Below are 18,422 nucleotides of genomic sequence, written 5' to 3'. Positions count from 1 at the left end.
TGGCTGTTTCTCTCACATCCTCCTCCTCTCCTCCTCTTCAAACAATGAACTGCCCAACAGGTTTTCCTTTCTTAAATATGTTTATTTGCAGAGGTGCCGATTGGCCTGGCCTTGGCCAGAGGCGGGTCCAAATTTGAGCCAGGGAAGCTTCCAGAAGCCTCCTACAGGAGCCATCTCTGTAGCCCCCTGCCCTGCTACCAAAACCCCACCAGACACAAACACAACACACCATGCAACTTGGATTTAGACGTGGAAGCTGGGCAGCATGCTCAAAACTCAGGTTGAAAGGAAAATAAATGGCTAAGATTTGCAACGCAGAAATGTCTGCAATGTGGTCTTAGCCAGAGACACAAGCTGTCCAGCTCCCAAATTATTTGATTAATGAGCATTCTGAAAATAATAGCTTTTGAGTAATGGTTCTTTGAATTTGTTAGTGTCTTAAGCTTTTGCAAAATATGTAGGCATTCCATATTTAATTTTCAGACTGGCAGTGGCTTAATAGCATTCAATTTATTCACAGGTAGGTGTTCAATATTGTGCATTCAGCATTTATGCTTGTATGCATCTATTCATGGATTTTTGACAATTTATTTAAATTAGTAAGAAAGCATTCCTAAACATGCTGGAATTTGTCAGATTGTTTGTCACATAGTCCCAGTACCATCACCATAGTGGCTTCTGGAAATCTGGAGCTATTTGGGACAGGAAGGTTAATTTAGATGAATTCAACAATCTAGAGAGGGAAAAAAAAGATTACTAATTTTCAGAATTCAGGCATCCATATTCAGCATTTGCAAAATGAATTAAAAATGTGGTTTCTGAGCCAAAGCAGCTTTTTATAAAAAAAATGAAAGTTCAGTTAGAGCAAAAGCGGTTTAAAAAATTATGGACACCAAAATAGAATAACATGTTTCAATAACTTAAATAAAACGCCTTTGCATAGTCCAAGCTTTCCAGCAATTTGCTTTATGATTTTGTGAGGGTTTATTATTCGTCAGATTCCAAGGTGGGGGTTTTGTTAGTGTTTTGAGGTTTCTATCTGAGTTCAGCACACTGTTTTTTTTTAAGAAATCTCAAAAATTCTCATTAATCAGGAAATTCTCCTTTCCGTTCAGCCTTAATTAGAAACCTATTTAGCAAGGGCCGTGCTATGAGGATGAACTTTATTACATCCCAATACAAGGGAAATAAGTTACCTGCTATGTTAAATCAAGGTGACTTTTCTAGTAAACTGGTCATAACCACATGGAAGTATGGTTATGATTCTTGTAAGAGTCTCACAGGCGCCATCACATTGATGGGCAACTGCCTTTCTGTATGCAGGTGCTTGTCACTGTGTATGTACAGGCAACACAGGCATTGTACAGTGGTAAAAAAAATTACTATAATCTGCCTTATCAAAAATATTTTAGACTGTTTATTTAGTTGATGCATCCTCAGAAACGCTGTTGTCGTAATCTACATCATGATGTATGGCAGAGCTACTTGTTTTGCTTGTTAAAAACCTTGAAGAAATTACTTGAGAAATAATCTATTCCAGCTGCAGGAAGTTCCTGGACAGCTGTGTTTTAATTTTTCCACATCCATGATGGTACCTGCTAAAAAATTTATCTGGAGTCCTGCAGGGAAAAGATTCATACACAGCCAAGTGCAAGTAAATGTCCTTAGTTAGAGGCTTTGAGTGGTGTTTTGTGCAGCAACCCAGGTAATGCCAGGCTGATTACACATAATCAGTTCTGCGCTCCAGAATTTATTTCTCCTTTCCATTTATGGATTTATTTTATGGATTGATCTCAAGAGAGAGGAAAAGGGCTGAGCAGAGGGTCAGCTACATATTCGAAACTTAATCCAGGATGTGTGAAACAATCACGGTTCTGTGAGGACATTCCCTGTCATGAGGCTGACTTTCACCACAGACCATGGCCTGCAGCTCTTTGCAAAGTTCTCTGTGCTGGGTACTAACATAAAGCAGTCATTCTGTGGTTGCATGGCTTGACATGTTCCAGGATATGGAATTCCTGACTGTTAGATTGATCCATCATACAAGTCACCCTAGTAGATTATATAAACATGCTTTCTTCTGAACAGCCAAGTGTCTTGTTGTTTCCCTTGAGGATTTCACAGTCTTCAGCATCTTAGATGTTCACACTTTTGCCTCCTTTTCCCCATTAGTTTATGAGTTCTGGGAGTGCATGAGGGCTGTGTCATTCAATATCAGAAAGATGCCATTTAGTGTGCCAGCTTTTGGTCCTCTATCGTCAGCATGGTTTGCCTTTCAGTCACAAATGCCCTTGAATGTTTAACTAAAAGAAAAAGACAAAGAGGGAGGCTCATTACCTTGTGCTGTTTCGAAAATAAAAGCATTAAATGTTTGATTCAAACTACCTTTTGGCATGAGTGGGCTTTACCTGAGAGTCCTATCAGGTAGTAGCCCAAGTTCAGTAAGGCCTTCAGTACATGTCATGTGCCTGAAGTCTTTGCTGGTTTAGATCCTCTTGAATTCTGGCCACCAGAAGGGATACAGCACAGGGGCAGGCTGAAGCACAGCTGGTTTTACTTACCTGAGTGGGGAATGAGTTCTGAGCTTTTGGAGAAGCTCTGCTTTAGAAGTATCTGCTGTTGGCTTGCCTCAGGTGATGATTTCCTGTTTGTGAACCATCACTGAGCTGGTCAAAGACCTTTTCTCCTTCGCATTATACTTAAATCTTGTTTAAATTGTGATATATTGTTCAGAGAGCATAGGAAACAACCCAGTACTTCCGTACATTCGTTGTGTTTCCTGTCCTGCCTTCAGGATACATTGTAACACTGTTCCTGGTGAATCAGGATGACAGTGTATGAAGGCAAATTGCTGTGGGAGGATAGCAGCCATTGCTCAGAGAGTATTATTTTTTTTGTTTGTTGTGCACATTTACTAGACTTGGGCTTTCCTTATTGGCCTGAACCATTGTCTACGTTTTTCTTAAATAACAGCCTGGGTGCCATAGCTCCGAACCAGATAAATTAGTTTCATAGTGTGAACCTGATAGAGGTATAGCAACAAAAGCAACCAGCACATGCTTGCATGTGAGATTAAAATACTGTATTCATAGCTCTGGAAAAGAATGGTGATACTCCTTTAGCTATAATTTCAAATGCATTTAGAATAAAGAAATAAAATCACTGAAGAGGCACAGAGTGGGAAGAATCAGCCTGCAATACATAAAGATGCATCGCCATCCTTCTTGCTCTTGAGATGCAGTTAATACAAAATACAGAAAGCCTGAAGGAAGAAGAAAGGCTATTGAACAACAGAAAAATCATCAGTGAGTGAAAACTCACATAACTGTTCTTGACAGCTGCAATTACCTTTGGCCTGCAGCTGGTCAAGAGACTGGCAGATACCAGCTGGACAAAGCGTGCCAAGAGAGAGAACAGCCAGACATAAGGGCTCTGGAGCACCTCTGAAGTGTATCCAACAGCCCTGCTCTTCTGTGCCTGCTCAGCGAGGAACATAGGTAGTGACTTTCTGTGTTATTTTCCATGGCCAGTAGGATAGCCTGAATGGCCCAGGTAAAACCCTCCATAAGATGAAACTGGTGCTTGGTGTAGACATACCAAATTCTTAGGTGGGCTGAGGTGGCCGCAGACTCTTCAGTCAGTTTTTGCTTTAGTCCTTTCCCATCATGGTAGAAATACTGCTTTATTTAACCTCTTAATAAGTAATGGTAGGCACCACTGTGGTGAGAAAAGCCAGCATATGACAGGGAAATTCAGTCACTCTATAAGAAACTCTCTTTGGTGGTAATTAGCCAACTTACACCACTTTGCTTTTACAGAAGCTTCTCTGTAATCACATATCTCTTCTATGGGTCTATTAGTCATAGACCAATTTCTATGCTGTGCTGTGAAGTCATCTAAACTAGCAAATAAAACAGTGACATCCAACAAATAAATGTCTTCCCACAGATAATTCAGGTTCCATTGCACAGGGACTAAACAGCTTGCTTTCCATATGACTAGGACTGTTGGCACTTATGAAGGCCCTACAAAGATCTGTGAAGTTTTGCTGCTGGTGGTGACAAGTTTGATTCCAGTTTTGTTACTTCATTTCTGCGGGACGTTCCAGCTGGGACTGTACTTCCCACTTAATGACTGAAAGCTTGAAAGATCTCTGGTTTAACACAGAAAGAATGTAAAGGGTGTTTAACCTCAAGTCCTCTTGGAGTAATTTTTCTGACTATAGTCGTCTTCTCTTCTTTCCATTTATCTGCAGGTCTCTCATGATTTTGCAATCAATTTCAATGAAGACAACCCAGAATGTGCAGGTAACACTCACATTAGGACAGACTGACATACTTTTGCTGTGTGCAAAATGTGCTTGCATTTTTTATTGTATCCCCTGAGTATTATTCAAAGTTTTTTTAAAGAAAGCAGCCAGGATTTTCAAAACCTGACAGACTCCAAGCAATCAGGCTTAGATTTAGAAACCTTAGAAAGTGCCACACATTAATTTCCTGAAAAACAGGTCCCTTTGAAAGTACACCATGTTGGACATTCAGCACTTGCACTTCCCCAAATCACTAGCATTTCTGAAAACTAAAGCCATGTCTTCTGGATTGTTCCAGATCTTCAGCTACATCAACATCATAGGTTGTGCAGTTAAGAAGTATAGGACATGCAAAAGCAGTCTGTGAACCTCTGCGATCAAAGATTCTGTCAGTTTAGAACCAGTTCTTTGGCCAAACCTATAGCAACAGTAGCCTGCTGTAAGTCAGCCCAGCAATGTCCAGCACCAAAGAGTCAGGGTAGCAGCTGAGGATTACTGTGGTAGAAGGAAGCATACTTTCATGACAGCAAATGCAGTAGGAGGGTGTTTAAACACAATGTAAGATACTGGTATGTTCTACAAACAATCGCTAATCCTCAGTGGTCAGAGGCCAGACTTACATAGCAGACGTTGCTGTATGCCTTGTATTTGTAAGTGAGGGCTGCAGTGACTGATGCTGTCTTTCTAGAATCTCCTGCCAAATTCACACATTTTGTAAAAGAAAATAACAAGACAATAAACAGTCTAACAAGTAATCCCAGACTAACACTTAGTTGACAGTCTTGGTCATATGATCATTGCTGTCTAAAATCCACAGGTTGTTATTCTCCCTTATCCTTCTGCCACCATCCAAGCACTGAAATGGGTGTTTCAAAATGCTCTCCCTGTTTAAATTTTCTAGCTGCTCCTTTCAGACTTTCTCAGGCTTATTGGTGGCTTGCTTTCAGGCATGGTCAGCAGAATATGTTCAGGATGAGAATTAAGATGCCAAGAAATTAAGTGAGGAAAAGAAGAGAGGACAAGCAACTCAAGGAAAAGAAATATTAAAATAATTCAGAGTTCATGCATCTTAAATGCAAGACCTTTGTTTTTGGTTCAGTGGGCATTACTGCTTTGTTGTTGCACCTGGATTGTTGGACTGCCCCAGCCTCTGCAGGTCATATGCTTGAAATGTAATTGGGCATATCCTACAGGTGCTTGATGTGTTCACTCAGCTTTTTACATTGCTCTTAAGGAGTTAAAAGAAGCAGAAATTACATGTATGCATCTAGAAGTGCCTGGAAGCTTGTAAGCCTGCTTGAAGTTGAGATTTTAGTCACACTGAGGGTATGGAGAAGAGGTGGGGAAGCAAAACAGACCTCAGAATTTTGTCTGGACCACCATATATTAAAATGTGTTAGTTTGCCTGCTTCTGAACACAGACACATTGGCATCTACATGGGGCCTGACCTGTTTAAAACATCTCAGTCAACAATGATCAACATTAAGTGATAACATATTTATTAATGTAGTGTTCAAATACAGCTTTGTTTCCCAATCTAAATGCAGGACACTTGTGACGTTCCACATACCTCAGAAAAAAACACTTGCAGTCCATGCAAAGAACACTTTATTATCCCCCTTTTGCTGCATATTTTGAGTCGAAGGGTAATTCTTTTATCCCTCTGACATTGTTATTTAAAGGTTTGAATTGATTGAAAAGTCTGTCACATCCATGTAGGGCCAGCAGCAGGTCAGAGGTTGGACAGACAAAGCCTCTGCAAGTAAAGAATTTACTATCCAGACCATACTACGTATGCAAAATAAAATGTAAAAAAGGAAATGAGAGGAGGTTAAAAAAAGGAATGCGCTGCTCTGTGACCCTTGCCTTGGCTTATGTCACTTAATATTCATTTGCATTTAAACTTCACTTGGTTCTTTGCATATGACTCAGTTATCTGAGAAGTTAATCCATCGCCTAAAAGGAGTTTTAGTGCTAAGAAGACAAAAAAAGATGGTTGCAGCACAAAAAAAAGGGCCAGGGAACAAATTTTGCAGCATTCACACATGCATCTACGAGATATAAAAAGCAATCCTTTGTCCTAAATGATACCTTTTAAAGCAATATCCATCTGGATGAAAGCAAGAAAAGGGAAGACCAGAAAACCTGTTGTTTAATCATCTGCTGCAGCTTGCTCATCACCTGCCTGTCATGGATGCTTGACTAGTTCCTACCGCCAATTGTTCTGCAATGTTTTCTAGATGCTCTCACTGTATCAGGTGACACAGCAAGCAGTAACACCAGCATGTCATGCGGAGAGAGGATGCAAAAGTGTGACAGAGATAAAGTGCTCAGTGACCACACTATTTTTCCTTCTAATATTTATATTTGTAATACTTGCAAGAAAATGAAAATTGCTGAAGAGTATCTTGCTTTAAACCAAGAAACAAAGGTTGGATCCAGTGTCTAATTCACTTTTGAGGAACTAAGTATGTTTCTTTGTGGAAGTAGTGAGCTTCCGCTGGCACAAGGTAGTGTGAAGCATCGCTCTACACTGAATAAGGGCTGTGTATTGCTGTGAAGATGACGGGAATTCATAAAATATGGATATCTTCACCCTTCCTCCCCTGTTACCATTTCCATTCTTGCAAATATTGTTATTTATAGCCTTATATTTAGTATATTTGTTATATTTATAGTCTTATACTTAATGCTTATTATTGTCTGAGGAAGAAAATAAGTTACAACCTCTAATCTGAATGAATGCTTTTACAAATGCATGCATTTTACATGCATCTTAAACCTATATACATATGCATACACTGTATTTCATCAGAGCTATTGAAAGTGGATTCCAATTAGAAGTGTAAAGAGTTGAATTCTGAAGCAAAATGCACACTGGCTTTCCCTAAAGTAAATGAGTCCAGGAAAAGTAAGCTACAAAGTAAGCCACTCACATATCCTGCTTGATTTGAATATATAAGGACAGTAGGTATTTCTAAAAGATATTAATCTGAGATAGCAAACAAGAAATCATGTTTCTAGAACAAGTTTGTTTCTAAGATGAAAGCAACTTTCTGACATGAACCATGCTAAAGCTGTGTGGAATGCAGGGAGTGAGGTTTATTTTATAATATTTTAATGCATACGAAAAAAACCACAGTGTATCTTGTCATCATCTTAGGGAAGGTTTATGAGGCCTTCATGCAAGATCAGTAAGTATATGTAATGAAATCCTTAACAAGGAACTCCCTTAAAATTGGGAGTTAATAAGAGGTCAGTTTTGTAATATGTAATTTAGTCACTGGAATTACCAAGGGAAATTTTGTAACATTACTTTACATTTTAGGCAATCATAGCTATAATTGGAGCGTGTTCTTTTGTCTGTGAGCACCGCAATGGAAAAATACATTCGTAGCTATCTATAAAGAGAGAAGACTGCATTCTCCACCATTTTTTCATAGGAGGTTCAGGTGTGTTGTTGTAAAGCAATTACAACTCGCTGTGATTTGTTAGTAACCAGTCTGCACCCATATACCCTGTAAAAATGGCTGGGTAAAATCTTGTGAGTGAGCTAGTCTCAGTGCAAACTGAAACTGGCTTAGGATCTTACTGAAGTCATTTCATTCTTCAGCATCGTTTACAAAGCTCTTTAGTCTATCACTTTCTTTCCAACTTTAGACCTCTAATCCTTGAGGTCTGGTAAGCTGGGAGTTCTGAATGTGGAGGCTAATGTGCATCACTTCAAGAAATCCTTCTTCTCAATGATTGAAAACACCAATTTCCATTCTGTGATCTGTCAAGTGTGTCAGCAGAAGTCTGTTCTCCCTGGTCTGGCTATATATCCTGAAATGAAAAAGCCAAAAATAGCTAGTTCTCCATCAAAACTTCTTGACTAAAGCTCATTTTTCTGTAGGCTGCAAAGCTTCCTGCTGTTTCCTCGAAGATTTCACAGCTTTTGGTCATAGTCAAATTCAACTTGTGAGCAATTATGCAAATTCACCCTGAAAAATTATTTTCTTAGCACAAGGGAGTCAGGTATTTGAAAAGATGTTTGAATTCCTTGACAGCTCTAGGTTCTAAGTACAAAAGGCAAATTTGTTGGTAACTACCATGATAAACAGAAATAAATATTTATCTGAAGAGGAGGAGAGAGAAGTTTTGAAGTGTTTTTGATTTGTGTCTACCCTTTTAGCACGAAGCTTAGCTGGTGATCAGGAAGTAATCACGTACACCTTGAAATGAGAAGGATGGAAGCTATGGCATTGCAAGCTGATACCTGGAAAACAGACATTAAAAACTGCTGCGAACGAGAAGCACGGTATAATGAATTAGATACTACAAACTAGATTCAAGGCAGCTAGAGACAGGTTCTCGGAAATTATCTGAAGTAGTTAGTCCTTGCTAATCATGTGATTATTTTGAATTTATTTGTTAAGAACTCACCTTTTATTTACATTTCAAATAAGCATGATATTGGTGATGTGCTCCACATTTATTTGCCTTTTGTGTGGCTTTTCATGCCAGGAATACAAGGTGTTGTAGAAGCTTATCAGAGCTGCCTTCCCAAGCTGCAGCTGTATGGGCCAACAAACATTGCTCCCATCATCCAGAAGGTGGCAAAATCAGCATCAGAGGAGACCAACACCAAGGAAGCCTCGGTAAGGGCATAATGCTGGTTTTGGCTTTTTTCTTGTCTTATGATGGATCTCTTGTAGGCCACCAAAACAAGGCCTTTTCATGTAAGTGAATCATGCCTTCACAGATTTCACTAACTGCCTTCACAGAAGACAGCTTGAGCCTGTGTCACCTGGAGCAGTGTATCTAGCCTTTATAGCTGATAGTCACAACTTTAAATTCTTCCCCCACTGTTCTGTTTCCTGCTTTTAGAGCTGTTTTACTGTAATGCCCAGTTCTTCACTGTGGAAACATAAATGGCACCACTAAGGTTACAAAAATTTAGAGGCTAAGCCCTAAAAGTGTTGCTCATACAAGGCCATGAGTTCAAATGATTCCCTACGTAGGCTACCCAATTTCAAGTCTGTAACAGAGGCTGTACTAAAACTTTTTTGTTCAACTAGGGGATTTTTCATCAATTCCTTTGAAAATTGTAGTGATACAGTTTTCAATTTGCTATTACTGACATGGAGTATCATGTGCCTTTTAGAAACCAGGAGACAAGTCTGTTAGCCTGCATCTGATACAAAACCCATGACAGATTTCTTGGGCTAAAAGACTGAAGCATAGATTGTGTTTTAAATGTACATCTTTGAAATGCATTAGGCTTATTTTTCTCCTGCCTTCCAGACAGAATGGGAGAAAGGAAGAACGAGAGAATTGGAGAGAATATGTCAGTGAGTAGGTCCAAAACATTTACAAGAGCACTGCTGTGGGAGTAAAGGATATAAGAGTGAACTTGTATACTGCAGCAAGAAAAATGCCTATGTATAGGAACAGAATAGAGCTGTACATTGTCATGCCTTTCATCACCAGGCCTAGAGCTTTCTCTAAGCTTTCTTCATATGCTGAGCCTTTTTTTAAGTCCTGTTAAGGCAGCAGTTCCCAAACATTTCTGTTCATTAGTCTGGGCTTGTGATCGTCACTCCACTGCTGTTTCCAGGATCTTGAGGGTATTTAGGGTCCCAGTCCTAAAATGGGGAATTGCTATGTTTGAATTTCCATACCCACCTAATCCTGAGTGGTTCATTCTGTTTCTAGTGTTGCTTCTGAACTAGTACGTCATATTGCACAAGTTGCTTCCTTCTTCTAAACCTAAGTTTCCCCTCTCTCTGTTTGAAAAACAATTTATAGCATGAGTCTTCAAGATAAAGTTTTCTTCATGCCTGTTTTGTTTTATTCATGGCAAGAGGTGATGAATAGAACACTTTGAGTTAATATAGCTGTGTATGCATATACTGTAATGGTGTTTAGTGCATTGGTATTGCTCGTGCACAGTGACCAAATTCTATGACCCGTTCATTTTTCCTATTAATGCATATTTGTTAAATGACTCCAGCTGCCTAACAATTCATAACAGATCCAAGTGAAAGTCACTCTTCCCCATTACCAAGTGAAGATATGCCATAACCCATGATCCCAGTTCAGTGGGCTTTGGAGTTTTGGGAAGTAAATGACATATGCACAAAATTGCTTGCTGTCCTTTTGAGAATGAGAAAACTTCTTTTCAGGGCTCTGCATGAAGTGTTCAAAAAATGGATATATCCCTCCCTGCACATGCCCTTGCTCTCCTCAGGGACCCCATTACTCTGCAGAATGGAATAGACCTGCCATGGTGTGGTGCTTCTCCCACAGGCAGCAGTGGGTCACCCTCCAGTTTGCAGCTGGCCGCACCCTCCCACTTGCTTGTTAGCAAAACTCCTCTTCAAAGTGCTGTCATAACCTCCCTGACAGCTATGCTACAGGCTTGTAATGCTTCAATACCCTGTTCCTCCCTGCCTCCCACTGGTTCCCAAAGGAGGAAAAAATGTAATCAGAAACTGTCAGCAGAAGTGATTGTGCAGCAGATGGAAAATAGTGAGGATCTCAGGACTATTCCAGACTTCCCAGCCAAAGTCCTGACTCTCCTAGCCCTTTTCTACACTGCGCACCCCTTGGCTCCCTCCAGCTCCTGGAAACTACCTGAACTAGAGCTGGACTCCAGAAGAGGAGAAATCAACAGCTGAGGAAATTTGGATGGGAAACACACTTAACCTTTGAGTCACTATAATAAAGGCTCTTTTCTATTTAAGAAAGTCCATGAGTGAGTTACCAGAAACGCCTTTATACTGGAAAAGGGCAAGCAGCTTTGGAAGATTAACTAATGATACAATTTTTCACTTCTTGTCCAACAATTTCAGCAATATTTCATCTTACTGATTCTGACGGATGGCGTCATCACAGACATGGCTGACACCAGAGAGGCCATTGTCCATGCCTCTCACCTCCCCATGTCAGTCATCATCGTCGGGGTGGGGAACGCCGATTTCAGTGACATGCAGATGCTGGATGGTGATGATGGGATCCTGAGGTCTCCCAAAGGCGAGCCTGTGCTTCGAGACATTGTCCAGTTTGTGCCATTTCGGAACTTCAAACATGTAAGCTGGCTTTTCCTTCCATTCCACAGAAGGGTGAATGTATATAACACATAGTTAACAGTCCCTGGGGCTGGGCCTAACATTGGATGGGCATGAAGTGTTTAGTAAGCCTATGGCATTATTGTGTCAGAAATGGGGATAAAAAGGAATACAGAATGAAATGTGCTCCATTAGTGAAATGGTGAGGGTTAGGAAGGAAGAGATGGGGCAGAATCCATGTGCTTCTTGTGGTGCCTGTCCTTACTTCCACTTCCTTCCTGATTTTAGTTTGGTTGCCCTCCCTGACTTATTTTTGCTAGTGTCTCTTTTCCATTCTCTTCACATCTGTTCTATTAGGATTACTGTGTTCTGCTTTCCATCCCTTTAAAGGTTGGACTCGGTGATCTTGAAGGTCTCTTCCAACCAAAACTGTTCTAATTTCCACAGGCAACTGAAATAGCTGTGAATTTGTACTCACAGTCTTCCCCAGGAGGTCCCTAAATTCTCAAAGGCAGGACTATCCACCCACAGCATCCTGGTTGCCAGCAAACCCTTTCCCCAAATTCTGTACAAGAACACAACCAAGAAAGCCGTGTTACTAAGAGCTGCTGTGTGCCCTCAACCAGCTGTTCCTGTCTGAGCCCAGCACGGTGTAGGAGACACTCTGTAGGAGAGGAAGGGACAGACCCACCATTAAATTGCAAAATTTGAAATAATGTCTTGGCCATGTATTTTTCTCCTCAGTCACCTGCCCTACATTGCAGCATCTGTCCCAGGGACTTTTTCAGCAGCTGGGTAGAGACAGTGTTTGCCCACAGAAGGAGCTTTCCCATACGCAGCCGGGTTTTTCAGGGTCCTTTTCCTCCATGTGGAGGCATGGAACGGCCATTGTTTTCCTCTGCAATGCTGATCACATCTCTTCCCCTCTGCTTTTCCATCTTTCTCTCCCTTCCTTCCCCTCATCCCTTCCATAATATTTAAGTGGTTCTTCAGACTTTTTTTTTTTTCCTCACCTCGGTGGCAGGGAAGGATATCCTCAGTATTTGATTTGAAAATTTCTTTACCCCCACAGTGCAACTGAATCATTCTCCTCATGAGGTTGTCCTTTCCAATCCATTCCCATTCACTAGTGATCCTTAGATCTGGAAGAAGATCACACAGAAGTTTTCAACTGGGTTGGTTCTGGGTTTGCAGTGCTTATATTTCTTTAGTTTTTCTAAGATTTTGTTACCACAGATTTTTTTTTCTGTTTACTACTTCCAAAATACCTTCATTTTATTTTGCTCTTCTCAGGGGTTGTTCTTTTTTCTTACTCCAAAATACAATTTTGCCATATTTGCCTGAGGTCTAGATTCAAGATCTTATTTTCACGAACTCTACTGAGGAGTAAGAGAAAAAAACTTGTTCCTCTTTTCCCTCTACCTTTATGCAAACAATGGATCCTCATAGGAGGTAAAACTCACCTTGTGCTATTAGTTTGGTGACACCATGCCAAATGGTTGCAGATTTGCCACTGAATTGCAGATACATAAATTTCTGTACTGACAGTGCCACTCACTCACCTGTCTGCTAGAACAAAGTATGAGCACGACCTGCTAATAGCTTGTGATTCTCCTTCATCACATAATCACAAGTATGTAGTGCTGCACTATAGTCTATTGTAAAAGTGTGGAGAGGCAAGTTATTTATGGGCTAGTGCTAGACCTACTTTCAATTAGCTGAAAACATGTTTCTGCAAGGAACTGGCAAAGCCAGCTGCATTTGTTATTTTTAGTTTCATTTTGTGATTTTATAATAAAGTTGAAATCATCCTTGGTTGAATAGATTAACGCTGACAGTTGCAGTTCTGGGCACTGAATATACTGTGCCTCTGGTGTTAACTTGTGAGTGAGCCTATGTGTGATTTTAATTGCTGGCACTGGTCAAATGAAAAGCATATCTTATTTTTAGCTGGTTTATATTAACTTTCCTGGTACTGGGAGAGGATGGCAATCTTAAAAATGTATTGCTCTTGTTAAAGAATGATATTTTTCTCCCCCATTCTCTCAGCAGCAGAGGTAATACAGGTATAGATAATGTATTTGCTATATCAGAAAAGTCAATATATCTTATGAAACCTGATATTTAGCCTGTTTATTGTGATCTTTCAGCATTTCAACAAATGTCAGTGTAATGGATGAGTGCCCACAACAATAGCCACCTCTGGTTGGATTTCTTTATTGTCATATCCCAAACAATCTCTCTCTCTGAACAAAGTGACATTCACAACTACCCTCAGCACAAATGAAAGATTGTGCCTTTTGCATCAACTAGTGAAATAATTTTTCATGGAGGAAATAAGAGTGATGTTTTGATTCGGACTTATTTTTCCCCACAAATAAATGTGGATTTAAAAAATTTGGGAGATTTTTATCAGATCTGTTCTGATCAAACACAAGAATTAACATATATCAGCATATTACATTTGACAGCTTTAAGTAAAAGATGTATTTAGTTAAAATCACATCACTTTTGTCAATATACCTTGTGTTTAGTTTTGATATTTAGGTTGTTCAACTATTAAGTAGAAAAAAAAAAGTTGAAGGATCTTTTAGAAAGACTACAAATCAATAAAAAGTTGTATAAGGTTTACAGGTTTTTTTGATAAATCAATTATTTATTTATGCCTAAATCCATATTACCTCTACTACTGACAGAAGAAGAGAAGAAAATTTTATTTGTGAGGAATTATTTTTTTTTTTGCTAGAACAGTAAACAAAAACTCACTTGGAGTCAACCCAAACAACTTTTTTTTTTTCGTTACTTCAATTCTGTAGTTAGCCTGGAACTCAAAATATCATATCTATCCAAAGAGATCAAAAATAATCTATCCAAAACCAGCCTCTGTCAGAAAATTGAAAGGAGGGAGAAGGAAATTGTAAAAATAACCTATAGAGTGAATCCCTTTTATTTTATGTTTGACTTCAGAGAAGGTTCTCATCATGCCTAGCACTCATACAGGCATTTAATACATTTCAACTAGTTGCATTATTCACATACCTAAAAACTCACAGCCACTTCAATGTTTTACTGGCCTAAGACACAATGTAGACAGAAAGCTTTATTATAGGGGTTTAATATCCTACATGATGTAATGTATCAGCAGTACTTCAGTAAAGCATCTTACCTTTTTCACTCTCTTTAAGGAATATCTTTGAAGCTATCAAAATACTAATAAGAATTGTAGTAATTCTTGGCAAATCCTGTAGTTGCAGAGGCTTGATAAAATCAAGGCAACCATTACTGCTTTAAAAAAGTCCCATTGTATAGCGAGTGATGTGCAATTCACGTCAGGGGAATGTAATGAAAGGAAAATATTTTCCCTGAACCCAAGTGAATTTCTTCTCTCTGTAATTATCACCACCCCAGCAATGTGAGTGTCCTTTTCCTGAAACTGTAGAACACTGATCTTCACAATCACTAAAATGTAGTGGAAGAAAATCACCTGTCTCAATCCATTCACAGTCATATTTTAAGAGCTGAAATTCCTGCCTTTAGGATGCACAGTATATTTATTGTGCAAAAATCTGATGCCACAGGTAGATTGTATTCCACTCTGCATTGTATTTAATCATAAAGGCTAACAACTGTGACTTAATAGCTCATATATCACAAAGGAATGTGGAAAACACAGCTCTCAACCACTGCAAGAAGCAATGTTTTGCACTATGCATTGGTAATTAAAGATTAAGCACGTTGAGGCTATAGAACTGAATCAACAGTCATTTGTAATATACACCAATTATCACCACAGCAGATTATTTTCCTGGTGCTGGCGGATCTGATTGTTGTGTATTAGCCATCAGTTGAGAACTATTCATCTTGAGGTGTTTATTGCTAGGATGGTCTTCAAGCATAGCAGTTAAACAGAGGAGAAAATGTTACAGTAAAACATTAACATAGCATCTGTGTTAAAAACACAGCGAAGGTAACCCTTACAGAGCGCTGCTGAACTGGGGCTGGTTTTAACTCAGAAGTTACTGGGTCTGATTCTTATACAAACGCTGCTTTGCACCATCTGGCCTAGAAGTGAGAATGCTTTACCACCACAAAAGTACATAAGGTACAGGTGGCCCAAATCATCAGATGGGAAATCACCCCTAACCCCGGGTTTGGGATGCTCCCTGCTAGAAAGAGCCCCAGGACCAACAGACATCACCAGCACGATGAAACTTTGTAAAGCAACAGTTCCACATTCAGACTGAAGAACGGCAGTCAAGCCAGCTACCCCAGGGCAACTCTGTGTGGGGCCATATGTGGCCTTTGAGCCTGTGGGCACAGTAAAGGTGTTAGCGTAAAGCTCAGTGAAGGGCTTTTTACTTCACATGCACGCTGGGCGAGGAGTGTATAGCTCAGCTGACTCTTCAAGTGGTGGTGACTCAGCCGTGCATCTGAGCCCTGACAGACCCTGTACTGCAGGGCTGACCCTTTGTTCAGGAAGAATGGATGTGGCGAAGGGAGGAGGATCCAGAGTGTGTTGGCCCAATGTTCAGACACGTGGACTACAAGTGATCCAGAGAAGCTGATAGCAAGTGCTCCTGCCCAGCATTTTCAAAGATATAGCACAGTGAAGCTTCCTAATTGCTAGGGCTTGTGTGTGCAGTGATGGCCCAGGACTCTTCCCCCACTCTCTCGCTTTTACCTTTATGTAGGGTTGTATTTTTTGGTAAGATGGCTCAGGGGCAGAATACGGTATATACAGCTTTGGGAAAGACATTAAAAAAACCAGTCATTCTCAACAGCAACAAAAAAATCAGCCATTTGCCTGATTCCAAGGTGTATTTTCTGCTGATTTCAGTGAAAACAGGTTTGGGCAAGAATAGGGCAACTGTGGAAAACCACGCATTTCACTTTGAAGGATTAAAATAAATGGATTCTGTTACTTTGTAATACACCTGAGAACTGTTGCTGTGCAGTCACACAAAGTATGGGCTCTGCTTTGCCAGTTTGTTCTTGCAGAAATGTTCCAGACTTTTTTTGCCTGCACAAATATTTTGATATAAATGTCACAGTAGGGAAATAGCAGTTCATTTTATTCCTTACTAATCACATATGTGACTTAAAATACCAAACCGGAAAATTAGTTTCATTTCTGGCTTTGCTAGCATAATATTTGTATTTGTAGTATTATAACATTTGGTACTGGAATTTATAATGGCCCGGGGGCTTTCTGCACCCCTGGGTTAGCTTGTCTATGAAGAGTTTACCATGTAAGCCTAATTTTAAGACTCTGGAAGCATAAGGATCCCACCCCATGGAATACAGTAGGGCAGTAAATAGTCAATACAACCACTTTGTGACAAGGTAGTTTTGAAAGCTGACTGACAATATAACAGGCAGTGAGGTGTGAATTGTTCCTTAATGTGGGAAAAACTACTTGGTGTGCAGAAGAAACTTGACTCAGACACCGGCTGAGCTCCTGTGCATCATTTGAGCTGCAACGTGTGATCCATGTGTGCTCTAGCTGGAGATAAACATGTTAGTTCAAACTTCTCAAACTGACATTTAAGGATTCGCATTTTTACTGCATTTTTGTGGTGATCTCAGAGGAAACACAGTGAGGCAGGCTGGCTCCAGGGGGCTTGGAATCGGCTCTAACCAAATACTTAGAAACAAGCAAATCCAACACAGGGGGCAAGAGGGTGCTATGGGGCTGCATGGGAGAACAGAGGTCCAGTTTTGTCACTGCTAAATTCAGGGCCTGAGGAAAATCCCTGCAGCACATGCAGGCAACGGTTGGCCACAAAATATCCACAGGCCCCGCTGCTAAAATGAAGCGTTCTCAGGGTGTGAAGCAGCAACTGTGTGTTGCCGATGGAGGGCATGGTTTCTCCTTGCAGTGAGGGGTAGTCCTCCTCCCTGCCTGCAGCAAAAGCCAGTGGCCATCTCTATATCCACCTCTACATTTCAGGGTCATCAGTTCTTGTGCCTGGTTGACACCCACCATTTATACATTGCAGGAAGAGCTTTGAAGCTTCCATGAAGCCTAGGATTGAAGCTTTGTCGTGACCATGGTTTAATTCCAATGAAAACAAAATATTTTTTAATGAATTAAAAACTTCCCCAGCCATTAAAGCACCATGCCAGATGCTGAAGAGCAGAATGGTGATGAAGGTCTCTCTTTTACAGTGATGTTCATTCATGTTCAACTTGAAGCTCTGCAGGGTTCCTCACTGAGTACTGAGGAATTAAGTCTTTGCAGCTCTTTTCATTGCAATATGGTGCTCTCCCAGGGCACAGGGAAGTTCAGTTACCCTGAACTTAAAATAGTCCAAACAGACCCAAAAAACACGCAGAGCAGTTTTGGCTTCAGTGTACTTTCAGGCAGCTACATGCCCAGAATGATTAGTAAAATAAGTTTCCAGCAATAATGCCACTCACTTTGAGTCTTTTTTGCCCTCTGTTTCTGTGCCATACTTTCTACCTTGATCTCATAGCACCAATGTCTTTAAAACCCATGGCACTTCTAGCAGAGAGACAGGTTAACGCTTGTGTTTTCTACCATTTCCTGCAGGCATCCCCAGCTGCTCTAGCAAAAAGCGTTTTGGCTGAAGTTCCAAACCAAGTCGTGGACTATTACAATGGCAAAGGGATAAAACCAAAATGTATGTCAGAGTACGAGTCTTCCAGGACACTAGCTCCATGAACCTGCCTGCACTCTTTTACAAAATTAAAAAAGAAAAATGCTACTCTCTACAACTACTTAAAAATGAAACAAAAAAATAGCACGTTTTGGTGATTTTTAACTAAAATAACCATTTTTTTTGCATGTGTAGCCTAAAGGCTTAAATCTGTTAAGCAGTTGTATTGTTGAAAACTTTTTATGAGAAAAAAAATCCAGGAAAAAAAGTGAACTCTTTACATTACAGCATGTCGCCTTGAAATAAAAAGTTATCTGTATCTGGTTTTTATACAGGTTTGTTGAAATTTTGCTAAATTTCTTATCTTTACACTGTAAAGCATTTTGAAATATTTATTGAGAGTCGATAGCCAAAATGTCTTTGGTTTAATCTGCTATGAA

The 18,422-nt window shown here is 40.0% G+C and overlaps 1 protein-coding gene across 1 annotated transcript in view; it reads left to right on the top strand.

Moving 5' to 3' along the window:
- CPNE4 (copine 4) overlaps positions 1-18,047 on the top strand; it is a 188,421-nt gene extending 170,374 nt beyond the window's left edge. Inside the window, exons 12-15 of the mRNA XM_086468413.1 lie at positions 4,256-4,307; positions 8,817-8,950; positions 11,147-11,383; positions 17,916-18,047. Coding sequence (XP_086324539.1) covers positions 4,256-4,307; positions 8,817-8,950; positions 11,147-11,383; positions 17,916-18,047 — 555 coding nt within the window. The remainder of the gene's footprint in view (positions 1-4,255; positions 4,308-8,816; positions 8,951-11,146; positions 11,384-17,915) is intronic.
- Positions 18,048-18,422: the final 375 nt, after the last annotated feature.

This window comes from Leptosomus discolor, chromosome 7 (genome assembly GCF_034619465.1).
Source record: "Leptosomus discolor isolate bLepDis1 chromosome 7, bLepDis1.hap2, whole genome shotgun sequence".
Lineage (NCBI taxonomy): Eukaryota > Metazoa > Chordata > Aves > Leptosomiformes > Leptosomidae > Leptosomus > Leptosomus discolor.
Note: the sequence above shows the minus strand (reverse complement) of the source record. Positions and strands in the feature narration are given on the sequence as shown.